The sequence below is a fragment of the Phascolarctos cinereus genome, unplaced genomic scaffold (genome assembly GCF_003287225.1).
Source record: "Phascolarctos cinereus isolate Bilbo 61053 unplaced genomic scaffold, phaCin_HiC Scaffold_4;HRSCAF=312, whole genome shotgun sequence".
NCBI classification, from domain to species: domain Eukaryota; kingdom Metazoa; phylum Chordata; class Mammalia; order Diprotodontia; family Phascolarctidae; genus Phascolarctos; species Phascolarctos cinereus.
The window spans coordinates 451,534,840-451,555,616 of NW_027555847.1; the positions used below are offsets into that span (position 1 = coordinate 451,534,840).

Here is a 20,777-nt window from a genome sequence, read left to right on the forward strand (position 1 = left end):
TTTGTGCATATATATAAAACACATGGCGTGGGTAAACAAATAGGAAACTGAATAATTGCTTTATGAGACACCTAAAATAGGTATCTTCACTTTTCTCCAATCTATGGTCATATATTTTCTAAGCATATCAGAAGGCAACTGATGTCTGATTTAGTGTCCTATTTTTAGAAGTATAGGAAAAAAAAAACCAACCCATCATCTGTAGAATACAGTGTTAATCTACCAGTAAGATTCCTTTATGGTATCGAGGAAAAAGGGATCTCAGTACAGTATTTAAGAATAGAAGGAGGGTATTTGCCTACACAGAGTCACAGCACAGGGGTCTTATTACTTCAACTTTAAAGACAAACAGCAAAGCTAATAGGACATGATCACGTGACAGCTGGCCATAGATTTGCATGAAATGGGCTGTGATTTCAATTCAGCTCCCAAAGGACAAATGCACAGCCACCTGAACAGCCTCCATGGCAACTGGCACCCTCAACGGCAATTTTAGCTAATGACTTAAGAGCTTCAGACATTAAATAATTCTCTCTCCAAGGCAAGGGTATCATAGTACTGGCTAAAAACTAAAGGACTGTATTGTTCCATATAAACAGTCTATCTTTTCCAGACATTTTGCTGGTATTAAAACTCAAGTTCAGTTTGTATCAGTACTATTTTACAAATAAATTTGCAAATAAAACTTTACCTTTGATGAGATCCTATTTGGGGAAGGAAGTTGTGTTTACATTCAGACTGACAGTGTTAAGTGGAATGGAAATGAAAAGCGACCCTGGGTAAGTCACAGCTTCTTAGGGTCCCTGTTTCCTCATTTGTAAAAATGAGGATAACAGCAGGATAACATAAATGATTTAGAAGACCATTAGTGACCATAAAATGTCAAAAAACATAACACACAACATTCCTGTGGACAGTATGTGTACAATGAGGCTCAGAAATTAGTATGACCATGGGAAAATGCTTCCATAGGTGACTGGAGTAAAGGAGGTTAATGACAAAAATAAAGGCCCCATATGCCCTAAAATATTTTTAGCAGTGAAGAACTGGGGGGAAAATGTAGATGTCCATCAAATTGGGATTGGCTAAACCAATCTCTTACATTCATGTAATAGAAACACGAATGTACTAAATTTAAGAAATGATGACCACAATGAATACAGAGAAGCACAAGAAAATTTATATAAGTTGTTGCAAAGTGATTTAAGTAGAATCAGCGAAACAATATCCTACACACAAATGACAACTAAAATGAAAAGAACAACAGAATAAAGGAGACTGAAGGTTATTAAAGAGTTAATTAACAAGTTTAGCTCCAAAGCAGATGTAAGAAAATACCTTCCCACTACTTCTTTACGTAGATGGGAACCATAGATGTGGTATATTACACATAAAATGAAACTTTTGGTGGGGGGCTAAACTGTTATTTTTTCCTCTTTGTTACAACAGATGGTTCTCTGGGAAGGTGAAGGTGAAAAGAAAACATTGGGAAATGTAAGTGATATAAGAAAAAAACATCAAAATCTACTTTAAAAAGAGTAGAAATGACTAAGAAGTCAAAACAGGATGCTTACCTTTGCCCAGGATCATAAAAAACCAAACAGAACTTTTTCATCCAAGGTTATGTTTACATATTGCTTTTCACCTTTAACAAAGTCCTATGAGGCATATTTCAATTATCCCATGAACAAATATGTATCTAAGATGGCCCAACAATGACTATTACAAATTCCTCAAATCCCCAACTTCCAGAAAAGATTCTCTTCTCCCCGAAAACACCCCCCCCCCACTCACCAGGCTTGTTGATATCAAGGTCCGATAGCTTAAGGGAGACATCAGAGGTGTTGGTGGTCGAAGAAGTCACGATGATATCGTGGATGGCATTCCTTCTACCAGTTCTTCCCGAAGCAATAAAATCTGCATACGTAGTTTCCACATCCGTCATTGCTAACAAATATCCACATAGCAGTGCCTATAGAAGACAACAGTGAAGATGAGGTGAGTACATAAAAGGCAGTCACATATTCAACTATTGTGCTGTGGCAACATTAGCTAAAAAAAATTCTTCCTATTTTAAGTCTGTTGTAAGACTTAAATGCTGCTTGCAAATTTTCCCTTTTTGCTAAGGATTGAATGATTAGATCATAAAACTTTTGACTTCCTCTCTGACCTCAGTTTCCTTACCTGTAAAATGGACTAGATGTTCTCTAAGTTCCCCTCCAGCTCTAAATCTTATGATTCTAAGGGAAAAAAAGCATGAAATTTTCAAAATTATATCTATTTTTTTGAGAAAAAAGTAATAGGATGTGGTAGAAATGTCACTGGACTTGGAATAGGAAAGCTTGGGTTACAATGGCAGTTTTCATGCTTACCACTATAATTTCAGAGAAATCCTTTAACCTCTTGGAGCTTCAGATTTCCTCATATGTAAGTAAAATGGAGACAATGATACCTGCCATAGAGTTAGCAGCAGAACAGTATTACATTGTAGGTCTCCAGATTCTTATCCTGATGCTCTTTCCAGTAAACCAGGGGTCAACAAAAACTCAGCCTCTAGGCCAAATCTAGCTGGCTTCCTTTTGGTAGGCCCTCAGGCTAAAAGTGTTTTTTTTTTATTTAAATAAAGTTTTATTGTACTAAAAAATGTAAGAATCATTCTTACCTCCAGGGCTGTACAAAAATAGGCGGAAAGCTTTTAGTACATTGTAGTTTGCTGACCCATATATTAAACCAATTAAACAATGTACTTTCTATCTTAGGATTTGGGTAAGGTTGTGAGCCTTGTTCTTATGGTTTGTGATTTGTTCACTTGAATGAATATTAAGAATACTTTTATTACTAACTTACAATATAAAATAACATTTTTACCACTGTATTCCCAAGCATAATAACACAATAACTTGCACAGTACAGATTTAACAAATATATACTAAATTTGAGTTTAAGAGACCACAAATGTATATCTGAGGCAAATGCTATAGGTTTCTTATGCCAATGCTCTCAGGAAGACTAGAAAGGAAAAGAGACAGTAGTAAATTACAGGATCACAGGTCTAGAGCTGGAAAGAACCTCTGAAGCATCAAGTCCAATCTCCTCATCTTAGAGAGGAGGAAACTGAGACCCAAGGAGATTAAGTGATTTTCCCAAAGTCACTAAGTAGTAAGAATCAGAGGTGAAACTTGCTTCTTAAGGATTTTGCCCCCATTAGATCTGCTGCTCTTGCCTAGTGTTCAATAGGCCAACTCTCTTGGCCTACTGCTCCTGAGCTTGTAGACCAGTGTTATTTCTGTAGTTACTTTATCACTTCATATGGTGATAGTAAGATTTCTTGGCATTTCACATCATCCCAGTATGTAGCAGAAAGAAGGAAAACACGTTCCTTAAGGGTAAATCAATTTGACTTCAAGAGAGGGGATGGAAATTAGAAAGCTACCTTGGTGTATATTCATGCGGCAGATCTGAAGGACAAACTTCTAAAAAGAAATCATATGTCTAGAGCTGGAAGGTGCCTCAGAGGTCATCTAAACCCAGGCCTCTTCTTAGGCTCAGGGAGCCTAATATCACAGAGGTAAGAAGTCAACTGATTAGCATTTATTAGGTATCTACTACGTGCTAAGCTAGGTGGATCAATGGATGGAATGCCAGGCCTGGGGTCAGGAAGATTCATTTTCCTGAATTCAAATTTGGGCTGTGTGACCCTGGGAAAGTCATTTAACTCTGCTTACCAAAGTTTTTCATCTGTAAAATGAGCTAGAGAGAAATGACAAACCACCTCAGTATCTCTGCCAAGAAAACCCAAATGGGGTTACAGAAAGTCGGACACAACTGAAAAACGACTTGACAATAACAAACATTGCTAAGCAGAGCCATAATTTGAACTCCAAACTAGTACCTTTCATACTGCACCACAATTCCCCACCACACGTTGAGATCAAATTTTAGCATAGGAAAGAACCTCAAGATCATCTCATTTAGCTTCTTTCCCATCTTATCTTGAACTATACTATCAGCACAAGAAGAAACTTTTAAGATCATCTTATCCAATTTTCCTATTTTTCAAATGAGCAAAACTGAGGCTCAAAAGCTGGTATGACCAAGGCCAGAGACAATGAGGTGGAGGTAGAGCTGAGTTTAGAACCCAGGTTGGACCCATGTCCAGCGTTTTCCATTCATTATACTTTATTGCAATGCACTAGCTTCAGTAACATCATTTAGAAAATGTTACGCTCTGAATTCCAGTAAGAGACACTTCAAAAGTGTAAGAAAAATTAATACCAAAAAACTTGATCCTCTCTCATAAAATGAATGAATAAAGCATTTATTAAGCACTTAATGTGCTGAATATGTGCAAAAGCATTGTGGTAAGCACTGGGGATACAAAGAGAAAAGTAAGGGTAGTCTCTGCTCTAGTGAAGGGGACAACAAATATGGAACACATGGAAGGTTTCAGCTCCAAATCAGATGGAAAAGTCCTCAGGTCCAGTGACAAAGCAGATGCTAATGTCTCTTCCTTAATGTCATTTTCACTGATAAAATCAGATCAGTTGCTAATCTGGAACCACATGACAATACCAAGGACTTCGGTGGAAAGAACTTTCTTTTCCAGGTTTCTGGTAGCTGTGACTCTGGGGCCTGCAGGATGCATCTCCACTGAAGCTGCTTCTCAGGGTCATGGCTGGGGACACTGGAAGTACTGATATTCCCAAGGCCCCTAGGCTCAGGGTCCTTGTCTGTCCCCATCAAGGTCTATGGGGACATGGCGGTCAAAATGGTGGTGATGGTTTGACTTGTCTGGCACATGCTGCTTCCCATCTCTCCATCAAGATGTCTGTTGATTCAGCTATGCTGGCTATACTCTCCTGTTGGTTGGAAGTTGGGGGGGGATGGCTGGCCTCTTCTCTGCAGGAGTTGCTTCCCTTGATGATGTCTGCAAGGGCTGAACTGGGAGCAATGTGGCATAGTGGATAGAGTGCTTGTCTCAGAGTCAGGAAGACCTGGATTCAAGTCCTGCCTTAAGCAACTCCTCAGCACAATGAAGTTGCAGGGCAGGTGTGGATCTCCCTTGCCAGGAGACCCTTATATTGATGAAATCACAGGTTTGACCAAATATTATAAATGTGCATGTACACTCGTACACACAATTCACAACCCCAACTCTAAATGAATTCTCTAAGCATAATGGTGTGAATGACTCCATCAGGACACTCTGACATTAGTCATATCCTGCCCCCATTTCTATACCTCTGTGCCCCAAACAAAGCAAAAATGCAAATTACTCTCTTCTCACTGACTTACATAATTTTTAGTCCCCAAATACCCAAGTCATAACCTAGAACACCTGCTTCTCAGTCTCCTTAATGTAAAATGTCACTGTTTTTTCTTCAGTGTACTTGGCATTTCACATCACCCCCAAACCAAGTGAACACCCACTTGTATCTGAATTAAAAGATGATTATGAAACAGATAAAGGAACTTAGAATTACAGACTGAGGTAAAGAAAAAAGAACATATGGAAGAAAGCTTGGGACAATGCCAAGTCTCAAAATTACCTACAACTACATAGTTTCTTTGGCCAAGAATCAGCTCTGTAACCAGCTGTAACTTCTTCTGAGGCAAATATGTTTGGGTTGTGTAAGGGTAAGTGAGAATGTGGCAGCTGTAAGGCTGAGGCCGATCCAAAATCAAATTCAATGGAACTGGGGGGGGGGGTTTTGCCTGATAAACTGGTCCCTCTCCCCTACATTTGTTCTAATGTGCCTTTTGAGACCTTCACTCTATTCTAAATAAATAAATGAAAAACAAAACGAAAAACCCCACACTCCTCAGACTTTTGCTTTGTGCATTCCTCCCACATCTTCACATTCACAGAAGCTGGGATTAAATTCTAAACATAACTTTCATGTGCTTTGCCTATATGAGCAATGAACTAGCTGGTGACACAGAAGGGTGGATGCTACATAAATGAGCATTATCCATGTGAATGGGGGAAGAAGTGAATCAGAATGGATAAGTCAAACATTTACATTTGGTTTCAGAACACAGACCACCCCGAACACACACTTTATGCAATGTAGTGATGAATCTCTTCCAATCACATTCCACTGTGAATGAACTGGAGGGACAGACACAGCTAAATTTGAGTTGCTGTGAAGAACATACAGTTAACTTTCCTTTTCATCTCCTCTCACAGGCAAAACATATCAATTATTGCACCAGTATTTACCTTACTGATAGTTTTCTGGGTGGTCACTTCTCCTTCCCATTCCCCTCAGTGAAGTACCCTAAAATGACTTCATTACTGTCCAGTTTTTTTATGTACCTTTTTCTCCTAAGTTTACGGTGGGTTTGATATACATGGCAATAGTACTTTCCAAACTATTCCATTTAATTTTTAGTCAAAGAGATAAGTCCCAGTTTTTCTAGTCAAACGCATGATCACTAGAGATCCTGGTATGAGCGGCTCCAAATGTGTATTTGGAAGGCGGACTGCAAGTATGTAGGTTTAAAAATAGTCTTAAAGAGATTCATTTCCTGTTAGTTTCACAAAACAATTAACAACTATATTCAATGAGTACAATAAATAGGTTGAGCTAAAAGAAAACTTAGAGACTTCATTTTAAGAGTAGCAATGGACAGATTTCAGTACCCCATATAAAGAACCTAATAAGGATGCATTTAGGCAAATGAAGTTAAATTTATATGCTAAATACATACCAAATCTATCCATTTGATTATATAACTGAAAAACAAAGCCTAAATACATCTTAAAATGGAAACAATGTTTAAATGTATTAAATACATTTATTTTGTACATGAGACAGAAAAGATTATATAAGTATTTAGTCTGATAGGAAAGAGAAAAACACTTCTTTAAAAATAAAATTATTTTGCATGCAATTTTTCATAAATCACAAATCTTCCCAAATTACAATCTAAAACTCTAATTAAAATTCAAGATTAAAAAAAAAAACCTCAAACTCCTGTTTTCATTCTATTAAGTTGTGCTCCTCCTCCCAAGTCCCATGAACCAACCTGAGAATCTGTGTTGTTCAGGAGTCTCTTTCTGCTTTATGAGGAATTTTTTGTCTTGTCTTCATAATTCCTATCCAGTCTTTAACCAGTTTATCCCTTCCTCATACCCTTATTTCAATTAGCTGAGTGGGCAGCTTAGGTTTGGATTAGCAGTATCTATATATTAGTATTGTCAAAAGAAGCTAGGAAAACAAAAGGAAGCCTGTACTTGCCTCCTAAATATAGCACGTTGAGTATTTTGGCATAGATGTCTCCAAGACCTTCAGGCCTATGAACATTCTAAAAAGAGTTACTGTAGTGACAGCTGGTCATATACTAAATGCTGATTGGATGACAGGCTAATTCTGCTTCAGAAATGGAAACAAATGAAATGAGACACATACTTAGAAGGAATGAACAGAATGCAACCAGCCTGCATTAAAAGTTTCTGTAATAAGAAAGTGTCATGCCTTTTGATCAACAAAAACTCTCCTGCCCCATTACTATATTTGCCAATGTATTGCTCCCAATCCTTACTTGATGAAGTCCTATAAGTTATTTTCTCATTGTAGGTAATCTTTGAAGAATTTACCTTGTTTATTGCTTGGTCTTGCCTTGTGCTTAGCAGGGACACAACATTTATTGATCTAGAATTCAATATAACTCTCTTTTAGGATGCCAAATCTGTACAATATTTTATTGGCAGTAAATGAAAATGGTGTGAAATAAAAAAATAGGCAATTATTAAAGTACTCATTGGAAATGTCTTGCAGAATCAGAAACCAGAATAGAATTATAGGATCCAAGAGCTGAGAGAGATCCCAGAGATCATCTAGCCCAATCCTGAGCAAAAGCAGGAATTAGTTTTGTAACATCCCTAGCAATGCAACCTATACTTGAATGTCTCCCTCTTCACATGATCTGTGTCACAACAAGGCTCTAACAAGTATGAATACAGGATAGATAAATCCCTTTAGAAAACTTTTGCTTAGCAAAAAGATGTCAACGTCTCAGCTAATAATAAGCCTCTTCAAGTAGAATCTGCTACCATAAAATTCTAAAGACGACAACTTGACTCTCCTTTAGAATTCTTTGCGGGGAGATTTTCTGTAGATACTCAGACACCTATAATTGGTGCCTCCTCTTTCCCTCAATTAAAAAAAATGCCAATATGCTTCTTTTCACCCCTGACTCTGCCTAGACTTTTAAAACATTTAAGCTATGAAAGGTGCCAGTACTTGGCACAGATAAATAGTTCTCCATCTTCTCTCATTAGTCACCAACTGGGCCCCACATGACTGCTCACGCTCTCTCTCCCATACATCATGTTCTCTCCTGCTTTTCTTATGAATTAAGGAATAAGCATTACCTCTTTTAAGACTCTGCTCAACGTACTTCTATTGGGCCTCTTTTACTTTCAGGAACTTTATATTCCATATGACTCAAGGCAAGTTTATTCTCTCTTTCTAAAGGAGCTAAAATCTTACAAATGTAAGCTTGGGTCCATAAAACAACAACAATAATGACAAATACCTGGCATTTGTATAGTAGTTGATAGTACAAAGAGTTTTATATTCATAACTTGCTTAATCATTACAGCAACTCTGTGAGTATAGGGGAAGCTATTATTATTAACCTTTTACAGTTATAGAAACAATTTTGGAGAGTTGAAGTGATTTGTCAGAGATCACAAAGCTAGAAAGTAGCGCTGGAATGCAAAACTCCATCTCATGGCTCTAGGCCTTGGTGTCTTTCTTTCTACCATAGTATGTTATCTCAAGAGCCAACATATGCAAGAGGACTCTAAACCTCACTTCAGCAAGGAACTGCCCGGCTGTAACAGACACATTTCTCTGACTACATTCACATCAACACTCTTTGCTGGTACCCTTAAACTAACACACAGATGTCTCCAAACATCTTCGGAGCACAAAATGCTTTAATTAGGACTTTAGAGATAATCTAGTCCAGTTCTTTTATTTTATAAATAAGGAAACTGAGAAACAAAGAAATGACTTAACTACTACCAAAAAGCTAGTGTAACATAGTAGTTAGCTGCAGAGCCAGGACCCATAATTCAAGTCTCTTACTCTGAGTCTACTACTCTTCACACTATATTTAAAGAATTTTTATTTATAAGAGAAAGATGGTCATTAAAAAAGATACTCCACTTTCTTCTTTCACTGTGAAAATATCAAAGGATCTTAGAATTGGATGTAATCTCAGGTCTAATTTTATCCCATACAATCCAAGCATTTTTTAAGCACCTATTTTATATCCCTACCAGCTAGCACTATGCCTTACATAAAGATAAAAGGAAATCAGTCCCTGCATTGGTTTATATTAGAAAGGGCAGATACCACACTAACACAGGTAAATATACATATGATAATTTGAGAAGGAAGTAGAAAAAACTAATAACTAAGGAGGAACAGTTAAGGAAAAGTCTTTCCTCTACAAAGAAGTGGAGCATGAGTTGAGTTTTAAAGGAAGCTAAGAATCCTAAGAGGAAATGGGTGAAGGGGAAATGCATTTCAGGAATCGGGGGCAGCCTGTGCAAAGTCACAGAAATAGAAGACTGAATACTTCTATTAATGTAATAGAGAAACTGCTAATTCCATTAGTGGAGAGAATTTTTATGCCTACGTCAACAAAATCACAGATCTGCCCCCCCCCCCAAAAAAAAAAAGATTGTAACTAAGATGGAAATAACTTTTTGGTCAGCTGTATCACAATGTTTTATACTGATCTTGAATAAATGTCAATTATGATTATTAGTACTTATCACATGGCTCAATGACTTTGGATTTAATTCACATGACAATCTTTGCATTTCTCTGAAAATGATACTTACCAGATGCATTAGCAGTATCGAAACAATGCCACACAATATTCCTAGTTCTGCCACTAATTTGCTATATGACTATGGGTGGTCATTTTCTCATCCGTAAAATTAAAAGGCTAGATTAGCTAATCCTCAAAGTTCCTAATTGTACTGGCATCCTATGAGTCTAGGTTAAATAGTTTAATGTAATTATTATCTTAGAATGATATTTTTTAAATTCCAGAATTCTCACATTCACTTCAATGAGGATTATTTCTTACTTTTCTTTAAAAGTTTCCATCATCTAAGCCTATTCAGCAGATAAACTCATGGAGCTATCTGATGTCTCACTCTTTTAAAGATTTTTTTTTTACATCATCTATTTAATATTTCAAAGAGTTCTTAAATAATTGATCAGCTAATCCTTGCAACACCCCTGCCAAGTCAGTCAATTAGCAGAAGGAATACTGCTGGTTAGCAAGTGACAAGCAATATTACTTGAACATTACAAATGAAGAAACTAAAGCAGAGTGAGGTTAATCGACTCGACCAATGTCTCACACAGTCAGTGGCAGGTCTGATGTCAGAATTGAAGTCTGGCTTTATCACCATTATCATTAAAATAACATAAGTACTGTAGACACTTAGCAAATCTTAGGACTGCCAGGGAACCGCCATAAGAGATCAAACAGTCCAACGCCCTCATTTTACAGATGACTAGATCAGGTCTCAAATAGGAGATTTGTTTTACATTTACATCACTATTCTAGTACCCTATCATCTACGTTTTTGTTATGGTCTACAAAGGCTCATTAGTTTGATTACATCATCTGAACAAGGGGACAAAGGGCTATGTAATATGTTTTGGAAGTTCCAAATGACCAACACTGGGAAGGTTTGAGACGGCTAAGCCTCCTAACAAGAGTTCTGAAATCCGACAGTATATGAGTTTTTCGAGAACAACTCTCCTAGAAACACATTTCTTTCTCTTGTTTACGCTAAATGCAGTATCTAAAATGACTATAATTTCCTGGGAGTTCATTTGAATTAAACTTCTACTATGTGGCAAGGGGCTATGCTAGGAGCTGGGGTAACAGAGATGTAGTACAGTCAGCCCTCAAAGTGGCATACAGTCTAACAGGGGAGGGTGAAGGAGACACAATGAATGTGCAAAAAAAAAAAAAAAAGGACAGGGCAAGGTTGTATGTGATAAGAGGCAAAGATGTTATCCAAAGTGTTATGAGAAAAGAGAAATTATTTTTCAAGTGGGGGGACTGAGAAAGGATTAATGGAGGAAAGAGTACCTGAGCAGAGTTCGAGTGAAGTGAAAGCACTTCAACAGGCCAAGATGAGGAAGGAGAACTTTTCAAACATGGGGGAATCTGTAGGCAGAGTTATTCAGTATGAGACGGTAGAATGGCTAACAATCCACTTTGGCTATAACGTGCTCTAAGGGGAATCTTATGAAATAAGGTTGGGATAATGGAGGATTATAGGCTTCTACACATTTTTAAGCTGAAAAGAACTTTGGAGGCCATCTGGTCCAAATCCTTCATTTTACAGATGAGGAACTGCAGTCCCAAAGGCGGAAGTGACTTGCTTAGCTTCACCCAGCTAACAAGTGTGTAAGGTGGGTTCTGAAGCTAGGTACTCCTGATTCCATGTCATACCCTCTTATCTACTATACCATTGTTGCCTTTAGAGCTGGAAGTAGCCTTAGAGCAGGCCTGCACAACATCTACATTTTTTTGCAGCCTGCCCAAAATCCTTTGGAGTGCCCATGGGCCACAGGTCATGCAGGCCTGCCTCAGCAATTCATCTTGTTCCACTCTCTTTTTAGAAGAAACTAAGGCCTTGAAGGGTAAATAATGTGTCCAAGAACACACAGGTAGTAAAAAACAGAAAGAGGATTGGAACGTAGGTCTTCCGACTTCAAATTCAGTGCATACTGCATTATTTTCCCGTGCTCAGATGTCATAACCCTTAGGCAGTGGAGTTTATATTTGATCTTACAGGCAACAGGGAATTAAAGAGTGATAGTCAGATCTTAAAGAGAGCTTCATGGAAATCAAGCAAGGACAATGGCCTTTGAAGCAAAAAAAGACATTTAGAGGATGATAGTAATACTTGCTTGCTTATCTCACAGGGTTGTGAGGAGAGTGTCTGTAAACCTTTAAGGGCTACGTAAGCATTAACTGCCAATAATATTACCAAGAGGACAGCAAGCAGTGCTAGACGCACGGGTAGAAGAAAGTTGGTGGAGATGCTAGCCAAGGAGCAAGAATCATCCCCAGGGACGGCATGTAGCCAAAGCTGTAATTAGGGTGAGGTAATTGGGGCTCTGCCCTTCGGAGGCAAATCTGGAGAGTGCTTAAAGCATCTGTAGTCCTTTAGCAGCAAGGAAACAACAATGCTTGTCATACTTCTTTCTCCCAAGGTCTCCACCAGGGACAAAGAACAGCTGTATGCCTGTATGTTTTTAGTCTCCGTATTTAGGATGTTATTGGGTTTCAGTATGCGGTGGCATCAAAGGGCTGTGTGTTGCTACTCCTGAGAGCGTGGGACGCTGGCAACTGGAGGTAATGGGGTCCGATACCTTTCCCCACTAACTTATCTGCCTCTGTCCTCCATCTAACCTAGGCGAGTTTGTCTACCTCTTTCCACTGCTTGCTAATGGCCAGTGAGGCTTGCCTCCAGGCAGGGAGTACTAAAGGCTAAGGGTCCTTTGCCGGAGTATGGATATGTTGAGTGTGCGTGCTTACAGTAGTATCACTAACCCAAGCTAAGCCCACCCTGCCCTGCTGACTGACGGTCCATACTCATGCTTCCAACGAAAAGAAAGAATCGCCATGCACCAGCATGTCCTCAACCCACTGTGCGCGTGGGAGGAAGAGGGCATCTGCTCTCATTTGGGTGCTGGAGCTGTCACAGTAAGCACTGCTGCCCTCCAGTTAAAAAAGCTGATTTAAGAGCTCATTTGCTGAAGCTTGTTTCTTCCTTTCCCTATAGCAGGAATTCTTATGCCACTGAAACCTTCCCAGAATTCAGCTGAATACTGATAGAAAGAAATGGACAGCATATTATTATTCATTTTTATCACCTATTTGCTTGTAACTCCCTACTTTAAAACTTGTATTTGGTGCCTCTCTCTTCTGTTTCTGACTGGTCAGTCATCATGCTTTTGTGCCATAAGGACATAAGGCTAAGATCAGATTAGTATGGGTCCAGAGTAAGAAGTTATCCATGGTGTTAACTTCTTCACATAGTTAACTGTCATCAAAACTTTACCATTTCTTCATAAAGCTAAATGTCATCAAGTCTTTCCTCTACAAAAGGAAAGCTATTCTTTCTGGAGATCATTTAACTCGATAACCTATAAAATTCCATATCCTAGTAGAGATGTCTGTATTCAGGTTGGTGGTTGAAGTATAGGTGAAAAGTTAGAACTTGTTATTATAGAAGAGATAGTTAAAGCTAGGTGAGTGTACAAGCTCTGCAAGGAAGAAAATATAAAAAGAAGCAGGCATGAGCCAAGAATTCTTGGGGAGTCATACACAGTTTAGATGGAGGAAAAAGGGAAGAGAAATGAGTAAACAAGATATGGGGGAAATGGTCAGGATGCAGACCACATTCTGGACAACGTAGACTGGGCTTGCTGGGTCTAGAGGTAAGTTGGGAACTAGGATGGAATCCACAGGACCAAGCAAGAAGATGAACCAAATCACATCTTCAGGTAGTGAGGCTCAAGAAAGCAGTACTTAGTCTAGCAAACACAGGGGTGCTACATTAAGCGCAGGAAGAAGTGCCAATTACTCGGCCTGTGGTGGCAGTATTTGGATTGGATTCCTATCAAGATGCCAACCTGGCTCATTCCTGATCACCTCAGTGGGATATAATGACTCAGCCATATAGTTCTCTGTGTATTTAAAGAGAAAAGAAAAATCAGGAAAATATTTTGCTATGAGACAGAAGGATTTTTCAAGAAGCGACTGGCCAATCTGCAGTACAGGCTACATAAATTTGGGCAGCCTAAACACTAACAAAAGGCTATTGCCAAACTCTGAGAGAGGGATTCTAATCAATAGTAGGGACAGAAGCCAGATTTCAGGAGTCAACAGAGGACTGGATGGATTGAAGTAGAAGCTGTGGGTTCAGCTGAGCTATTTTAAGACTTTGTCAGTAAAGGGAAGAAGAGAAATTGAATAACAGCTGGGAGTACCAGTATTCCTAGGGAAGCCTTGAGCATATTAAAACATGAAAGGGAAAGATTCCATGGAAAGATATGAAGGGGTGAGAAAGAAGGAGGTGAAGGAGGAAGAGAGAGAGGAAGGAAAGGAGAGGGAAGAAGACAGAGGCAAAGAGACAGAGAAAGAGAGAGAGGAGGAGAGACAGATACTAATTCTGGGAACAAAGACCCAGAGGAGGTAAAAAAAAAAAGTTTAGTTTTAGAGGGACAATGAATCCTCTCTCTTGAGACCAGAGGAAGGGATGAAAGGATAGATTTGAAGACAATAATGTGCCAAAGGGAAAGAAGTCCAAAAGGAGCAAAAGTGTGGAGTTTTAACCTTCTCTGCAAAGTAGGAGACACGGTCATCTGCTGACTCAGTGTGTACATGCATGTGTGTGTGTGTGGATGTGGATGTGTGTGTGTGTTTGATGGGGTTAAGGATTTAGGATTCTAAAGAAAAAAATTCTAGAAGGAAGGCTAGCAGGAACTTACTAAGGATAACAGAATCAATATCACTGAGATACATGTTCAAATCTGATGGCAAGAACCTGTAAAGGTCAAGTTCTTTGCTGGACAGTATCTTACTCTGGCAGTGATTTGCATCCCAGTAATGGGGAGAGAGGATAATAGGGGTGGCCAAGGACTGAGGATTGGCTAAACAAGCTAAGTCAAAGTTCAATGGAAATATAAGATTCCAGGAGTCTGGAAATGGAATGCTGAACCACAGAGTTGTATGTGTAGTCTAAGAAATGGAAAGAATCCAGTGTAGCCAAGGTATGGCAAAAGGAATGGGCAAAGTGGGAAGAAAGGGAGTCACCCTGGGAGAAGTCATCTCTAAAAGAATGACATGTAAGTCCTGTAGGTGTGATAAGGGGAACTAGAAAAACGGAAGATTGAGGAGGTTGTGTTTGGAAACAGGGAAGAAGGTGAGTCAGAGATATCAGATTCTGAGCTATACGTTATAACAACATCCAACGTGTGGATATGTATAGAGCAAAAAGAACACCCACTCAAGGTATGTGAGGTCAAGGAATCTTAATAAAGATGCTGAAGTGACTGTAGATGGTGGTCAGGGATGTGTTATGGGAGGCTATAAGTCCTTGAGGTCTTTCAAGAAGATGGAATAACGACCTTCTGAATTGCTTGATATATATCTAGGTGGATAGCTAGGACTTCAAATTACACACAAATAGCTTCTATTGTTTCAAATTAACTCATTGTCTAGAATCTGGAATATATCATGAAGTAATGAGACTATTGTTCATTCTATAGAACTCGAAGCCTTGGATTGCTGGAATTTTCTGATGGAGGAATTTAATTCTATTAAATACTGTAAACTGTACCACAAAAGGTGAAGAGTTAAGTTAGTAGAGTTGTAAGTACAGTCAAGAAGCTTCCCAACCTGTGAGAAATTCCTACGCTCTAGAACAGAAAGAAGGAATGAAATATATTAAGTTCCTCGAGGGAAGGGACTTATTTTTTGTTTTTATATTCCCAACATCTAGGTCATTGTCTTGTACATTTCTGAGAGGAACAGGTCTATAATTTCACTGGTACACAGGTGGACAGCCTGAACTTCAAATCACTCCCGGTGAGGAAAATCCCTCTCACAATACAGGCTGGCATCTGTTCAGCAATTCATGGGCTCTGAGTGTTGCCTGTGGCCCTGGGAGATTGTGACTTGCCCAGGGTCACACAGTATGTATGAGACAAAAGTCTATCCATTACCACAGACTGCCTCTATCAATATAAATATTACCAAATAACCCTCTATTAAAATAAGTACACGCAAAATAAGTACAAAGCAAGTTGTATTTAAACATGGCTATACTTTAGATATTGTAATAATAGCACTTGACATCTGGTGGGGGGAGTGACAGGGGAGAGAGAGAGTGGATAGCATTTTTCAGCACCCTTCCAGCTCCAGGATCTTGTGCCATTCAATTCAATTCAAACATACATTTATAAAGTGTACACTCTGTGTAAGGCATGTAATTATAACAGAGGTTTATTTTATTAAATACTGGGGAAAGGAAGTCCCTGCATTTGAAGACTGAATGTGGCTCACTTTCTGGAAACCTCGACTATAAGTGTATTTCTGTAATGCCAACTGCACTTTCTCCAAGATTTCCAGTATGAGATGTTTCCAAAGAACAATTCTTCGAGAGAATGAGTCACATACTTTTGGTGGTAAATAAGGAGGAGTATGATAATCAAGCCTGAGGTATATTTGGTATGATCTAACAAAACGATCAGCCACCAAGCATTTAAGTGCCAAATACATCCCAACGTTGTGTTAGGTGCTAATAATATAATGACAAAAATGAAACAGTCCCTGTCTCCAGAGCTTACAATCTATCAAGGAAAATAACATGCACATAAATAATAATAATGATAACATAAAGCACTGCGCATGTTATTTTATCTGAACCTCATGACGACCTTTTTTTGAGGGAGGTGCTAGTATTATCTTCATTTTACAGATAAAACAAAGGTTAAAAGAGATTGAGGGACTTGATCTCCAACAATTTCTCTGCCAGTTTCCTAGTTAAATCACCTCTTCAATTGTGTACAAGAAGATACTAAAATCATTAGTTTTCACTGACTTGGTGAATTTTCCTTAATTGATATCTTCTCCTGAGGAAAGCCTATCCTTGTAACTGTGACTGACAAGCATTATTTAGTTCTTCTCTATCACTAAATACTGATCCTTCCTGTGAACATGTAGAAGCATACCTCTCCATTCTACATTCCAGTGATACTACATGGATTTGTTTGGTTGTGTTCCAGAATCTCAGTGATGTCACTTCTCAGATTTTTCTTCCAGTCATTTCTGATTATTTCTTTTTTATCTTAGCCCCAACAAGGCACAGTACGCGTATGCTGAAAACCAGCCTTAAACTATACAGATGCATCGTGTCTGCTTTTACCACCCACGGTGCTCAGAGATGGTGACTCACACAGGAGAATCATCATTCTCTCCCTCCCTTAAATGCTCTTCTCTCCTACCTCCCACCTTCAAGATGCAGCCAGAGAGGTTTTTTTGGGGGAAGGCAAAAGGAGGGATGACTTTTAAAAGAAGTTAACATCACATTCCACTTGGACTTTTAAGTACTACCTGTCAATGAATAAATGTATAATACAGAATACTGTGATGCGGGGGTGTGGGGGGGGGAAGAAAATGCAACATATTCACAATTATCCATCTCTCTAACACATCGACTCTGACAGGAACATTAATCAAATCTCTTGAGGTTGAAATACTTGCACAGAATGAAAACCTCTTCTCCCAGAACTGGATGTGATATGCATAAATGATAAGCAACTAGCATAACCACCCTTTTAGATAACTGATGCCTCTTTCTGAGAACTACAAGACTTTAGTTGTAATAACTTCCCTCCCACCTTCCCCCCAATCCCGCCCTTCCTTTTGCTTTTCCATTCCTATGATAAAAGAAAAGTAAGTAAATGAAACACGAGAGGAAAAATCCAGTTGGGTCTAGATGGAAATGGGTGGGATGGAGGCGGAACGCATCTATTTGGAATTGGCACTCTTTTCAAGGAGTAATAAAGAACATTTCTCAATTGCACATCAAGATCATGCAATACTGTATTTAATTGAAATTAGGTAATGCTTTCTTTCTCTTTAAGGATGAAAACAGGTCTTCAATTTAAAACATGCACACACAACTGCACACATCCATGAGCCTTTTTGTCTCCTCATCCTCTAAAACAGCAAGCATTTCCAATTCTCCTCTAGTATGTGAACATCTATTTCACTCTAAATATTGCCTATTGAAAATGCTTTATTAAAACCTTCCAATATGCCTCTTCCCAGCCAAAGGAAAGAACAGGTGCTATGACTATATTTTCCGCATATTTCTAGTATATATTTCCCAACTGCTGATTTATTTTCTTTGTAGATGCCAGTTCCCTACACTGTATTTAAGCAACTCCCTCAATTGTCAAAATGCCAGTGGCATGCCTTCTTTTTTCCTTCTCCCATTCGCATATATTGCTACAATTGTGTTTTTGCACATTACTTTATTCTGGACAATATTAAGACTGCTAACTTTCTTTCAAGGAGCTTGAGTGAACCTGAACTCATTTTCTGGGCTTAGACTAAAAGCTCTTACTGAGCAGTCAACAAACTTTGCTCCAGAAAGAAGGAATCATTTAAGCATATAATGGAAGATACCCTACTTTTAGCTGCTATGGATTCTACAAACAGGTAGGATAATTTTGTTCCCTTTATATTAATTGATAAATAGCTCTCAAAAGGGAGTCAAGAAATTTGTCCTAAAAGTAAAAATCCAAGGGTGAGTTGAGGAGCAAATCTTTTAATAATATGATAGCTATAGTCTTAGGAAAGCTACATTGATGGACAAAACACTTCTGGCCCACAGACTAAAAGCTCAGTTGGCAAATGAAACCAACAGTCAAGAATCTGCAGTCATTTTAGGTACTGCCTTTAGAACAAAGAAGATCAGTAATGTGCTTCTGGGAGAGTTGTTCTAATAGAAACTCATATTGCTAGGATGTCAGCGCCTTTAAAGAGAGCTCTGAAATTAGACTCTAGAGAGCTCACACCCCCTCAGTGTCAGCTACCACAGTCATATTACATGTGCCTCTGTCTCTCTGTTCAGGTGATATACTCAAATTAATAATGTTATGAACAAAAGCAAAGATGTATATAGCAATACAGACCCAGAGGTGACATATACTTAAATAAAATCCAGTCTTTTTATCTGCAAAGGTGAAGAAGCTGAGGGCCAAGAGAGACCAAATTCATTTAGGCAAGGACTTATTAAGTATCTTCCACTGGCAAGGCACCATGATAGGCATAGGTGATAGAGACACAAAAGGAAAAACGAAAAACCACTTCTGCCCTCAAGAAGAAACTTACATTCCACCAGATGACACAACATGTAAACAATAAAGAAAGAGAAGGCAATTTTAAGAAGCAGAGAGAACTAACTATCCAGAAGGCTTTGCATAGGGAATGGCACCAAAGCTAAACCCCAAGGAAAGCTAAGAATTCCAGGAGATGGAGGTAAAGTGGAGTATGCAAAAGCCTATATAATTCATGGAGGTGGGAGACAGAATGGCAAGCACAGAGAACAATAAAGGAAGACAGTTTAGTTGGGCATTTGACTAAGTGAAAAAGAGTACATGAATTAAGACTGGAAAAGTAGACCAGCAATAGTCTGAGAATGTCTTTCAACACTAATATGAGGAGTTGCTATTTTATCTTATGGAAAATAGGAAGCCAATGAACATTGCTGGACAAGAGTGACATGGCTAGATCTAGGTCACTTGGGCAGATGTGCAGGACTTAGTATGATCAGTTAATAACAAAGTGGGACCAGAACTCACATCTTGTGCCTGGTTGTTTTAAACTAACCTGTAGTAGATTAAGGGAACTCAGATGAAAGAACTTCATTGACAAGAGTTTTCCCAGGTATGTCTCAGTGTTAACACCTTTGTGAATTGTTGATCCTAACAACTGTTTGACAAAAATATAAATGACAAAGTATCTTAAAGATCTGAAATTCATATACAATATACAATGATGTCAATTGGCAGTGCAGGAATTAGAATTTATAATCAGGAGGTCTCTTTCACCTCTTTTCTTAAACATTTTTATTAAATAATGCCTTAAGCAATTCTAGGCTGGAACTATACAGGTGGAAGAAAATGAGCTGAAATGCCCTTGGGAATCTAAGTTTTCACCCTCTGCCAAAGAGCTACAGAGCAAACAATCAGTGAAAGAAAAGCTTAGTAATAATGAACTCTTTTTTTTTTTACTATCGAATAAATCATAGAGTAAGCACTAGAAAACTCTTAATGGAATTACAATAAAAATAATGCAAAATACTGTATTTTCTTAACTCATCTAAGCAGCAACTAAATGAACATATATAGCAAAAATAAAATGTTGTGTTAAAATTAGTGAGAAAGTTTATTGAATTAGCTGCAGAAATATATCACAATTTATCTTTGCCCTCCCTCCAAAACTATCTTGTATTTAATTACTTTGTATATATTTGTATTTATTGTCATAAGTATTAATTTATGTTGTATATACTTACGTCCTCACTATCTCCTCCATTGGAATCAAGGAAGTTTGTGAGCAGGGATCTTTTCATTCTCTGTACCTGTATCTTTGCCATATAGTAAACATCTGATATGTACGGACTGACTGAAATTGCATCCCTGATCTCTCCCATTTCATTCCGGAGCAGGAGTGGGCCCTCTAGGTCCTAAGGTGCAGTCCTTTGACTGAATCAAAATCCATTTGTTCTGTGACATTTGGATTCAGTCAAAGGGCCTCACTTGATGTAAATTTTCAGTATATAAATTTGACTTTACACAAAAAATTCTTAAAGGCATGGGAAGGTAACAGAATCACGAATGGAGTTTGGAAAACAGTGTGTCTGCAGTTTATTCCTCATTTCTGTGATTGACAAAGATGAATCACATAGCCATTCAGTATCTAGGGCATATTGAATTCAAGTCTCCTTAATTCCAGGTCCAGTGCTCTTTTGCTCCAGAACCTAGCCGCCAATGACAACAGAGAGGTCAGCTGTCTTCCAAGAGTATGGATCAAACACATGACTGAGAGAATCTCTGAAAGTTTGTCAAACCTGATGACTACTCTTGCTTTCTGGTGATTTACACAGGTACAAATGATACTGCCAGAAGGAATCGGAA

General features: G+C 38.4%; 1 protein-coding gene across 4 annotated transcripts in view; it reads right to left on the minus strand.

Moving 5' to 3' along the window:
- The window catches only part of PKIA (cAMP-dependent protein kinase inhibitor alpha), a 79,439-nt gene that overhangs the window by 2,281 nt on the left and 56,381 nt on the right, over positions 1–20,777 (minus strand). For 3 of the 4 annotated variants that reach the window (XM_020973947.2, XM_020973946.2, XM_020973949.2), the window contains exon 2: positions 1,795–1,972. In XM_020973947.2, the coding sequence (XP_020829606.1) occupies positions 1,795–1,972 (178 nt within the window). Of the gene's footprint in view, positions 1–1,794; positions 1,973–7,032; positions 7,217–20,777 lie in introns of those variants that run through there. The other variant, XM_020973948.2, reaches the window with a different exon arrangement.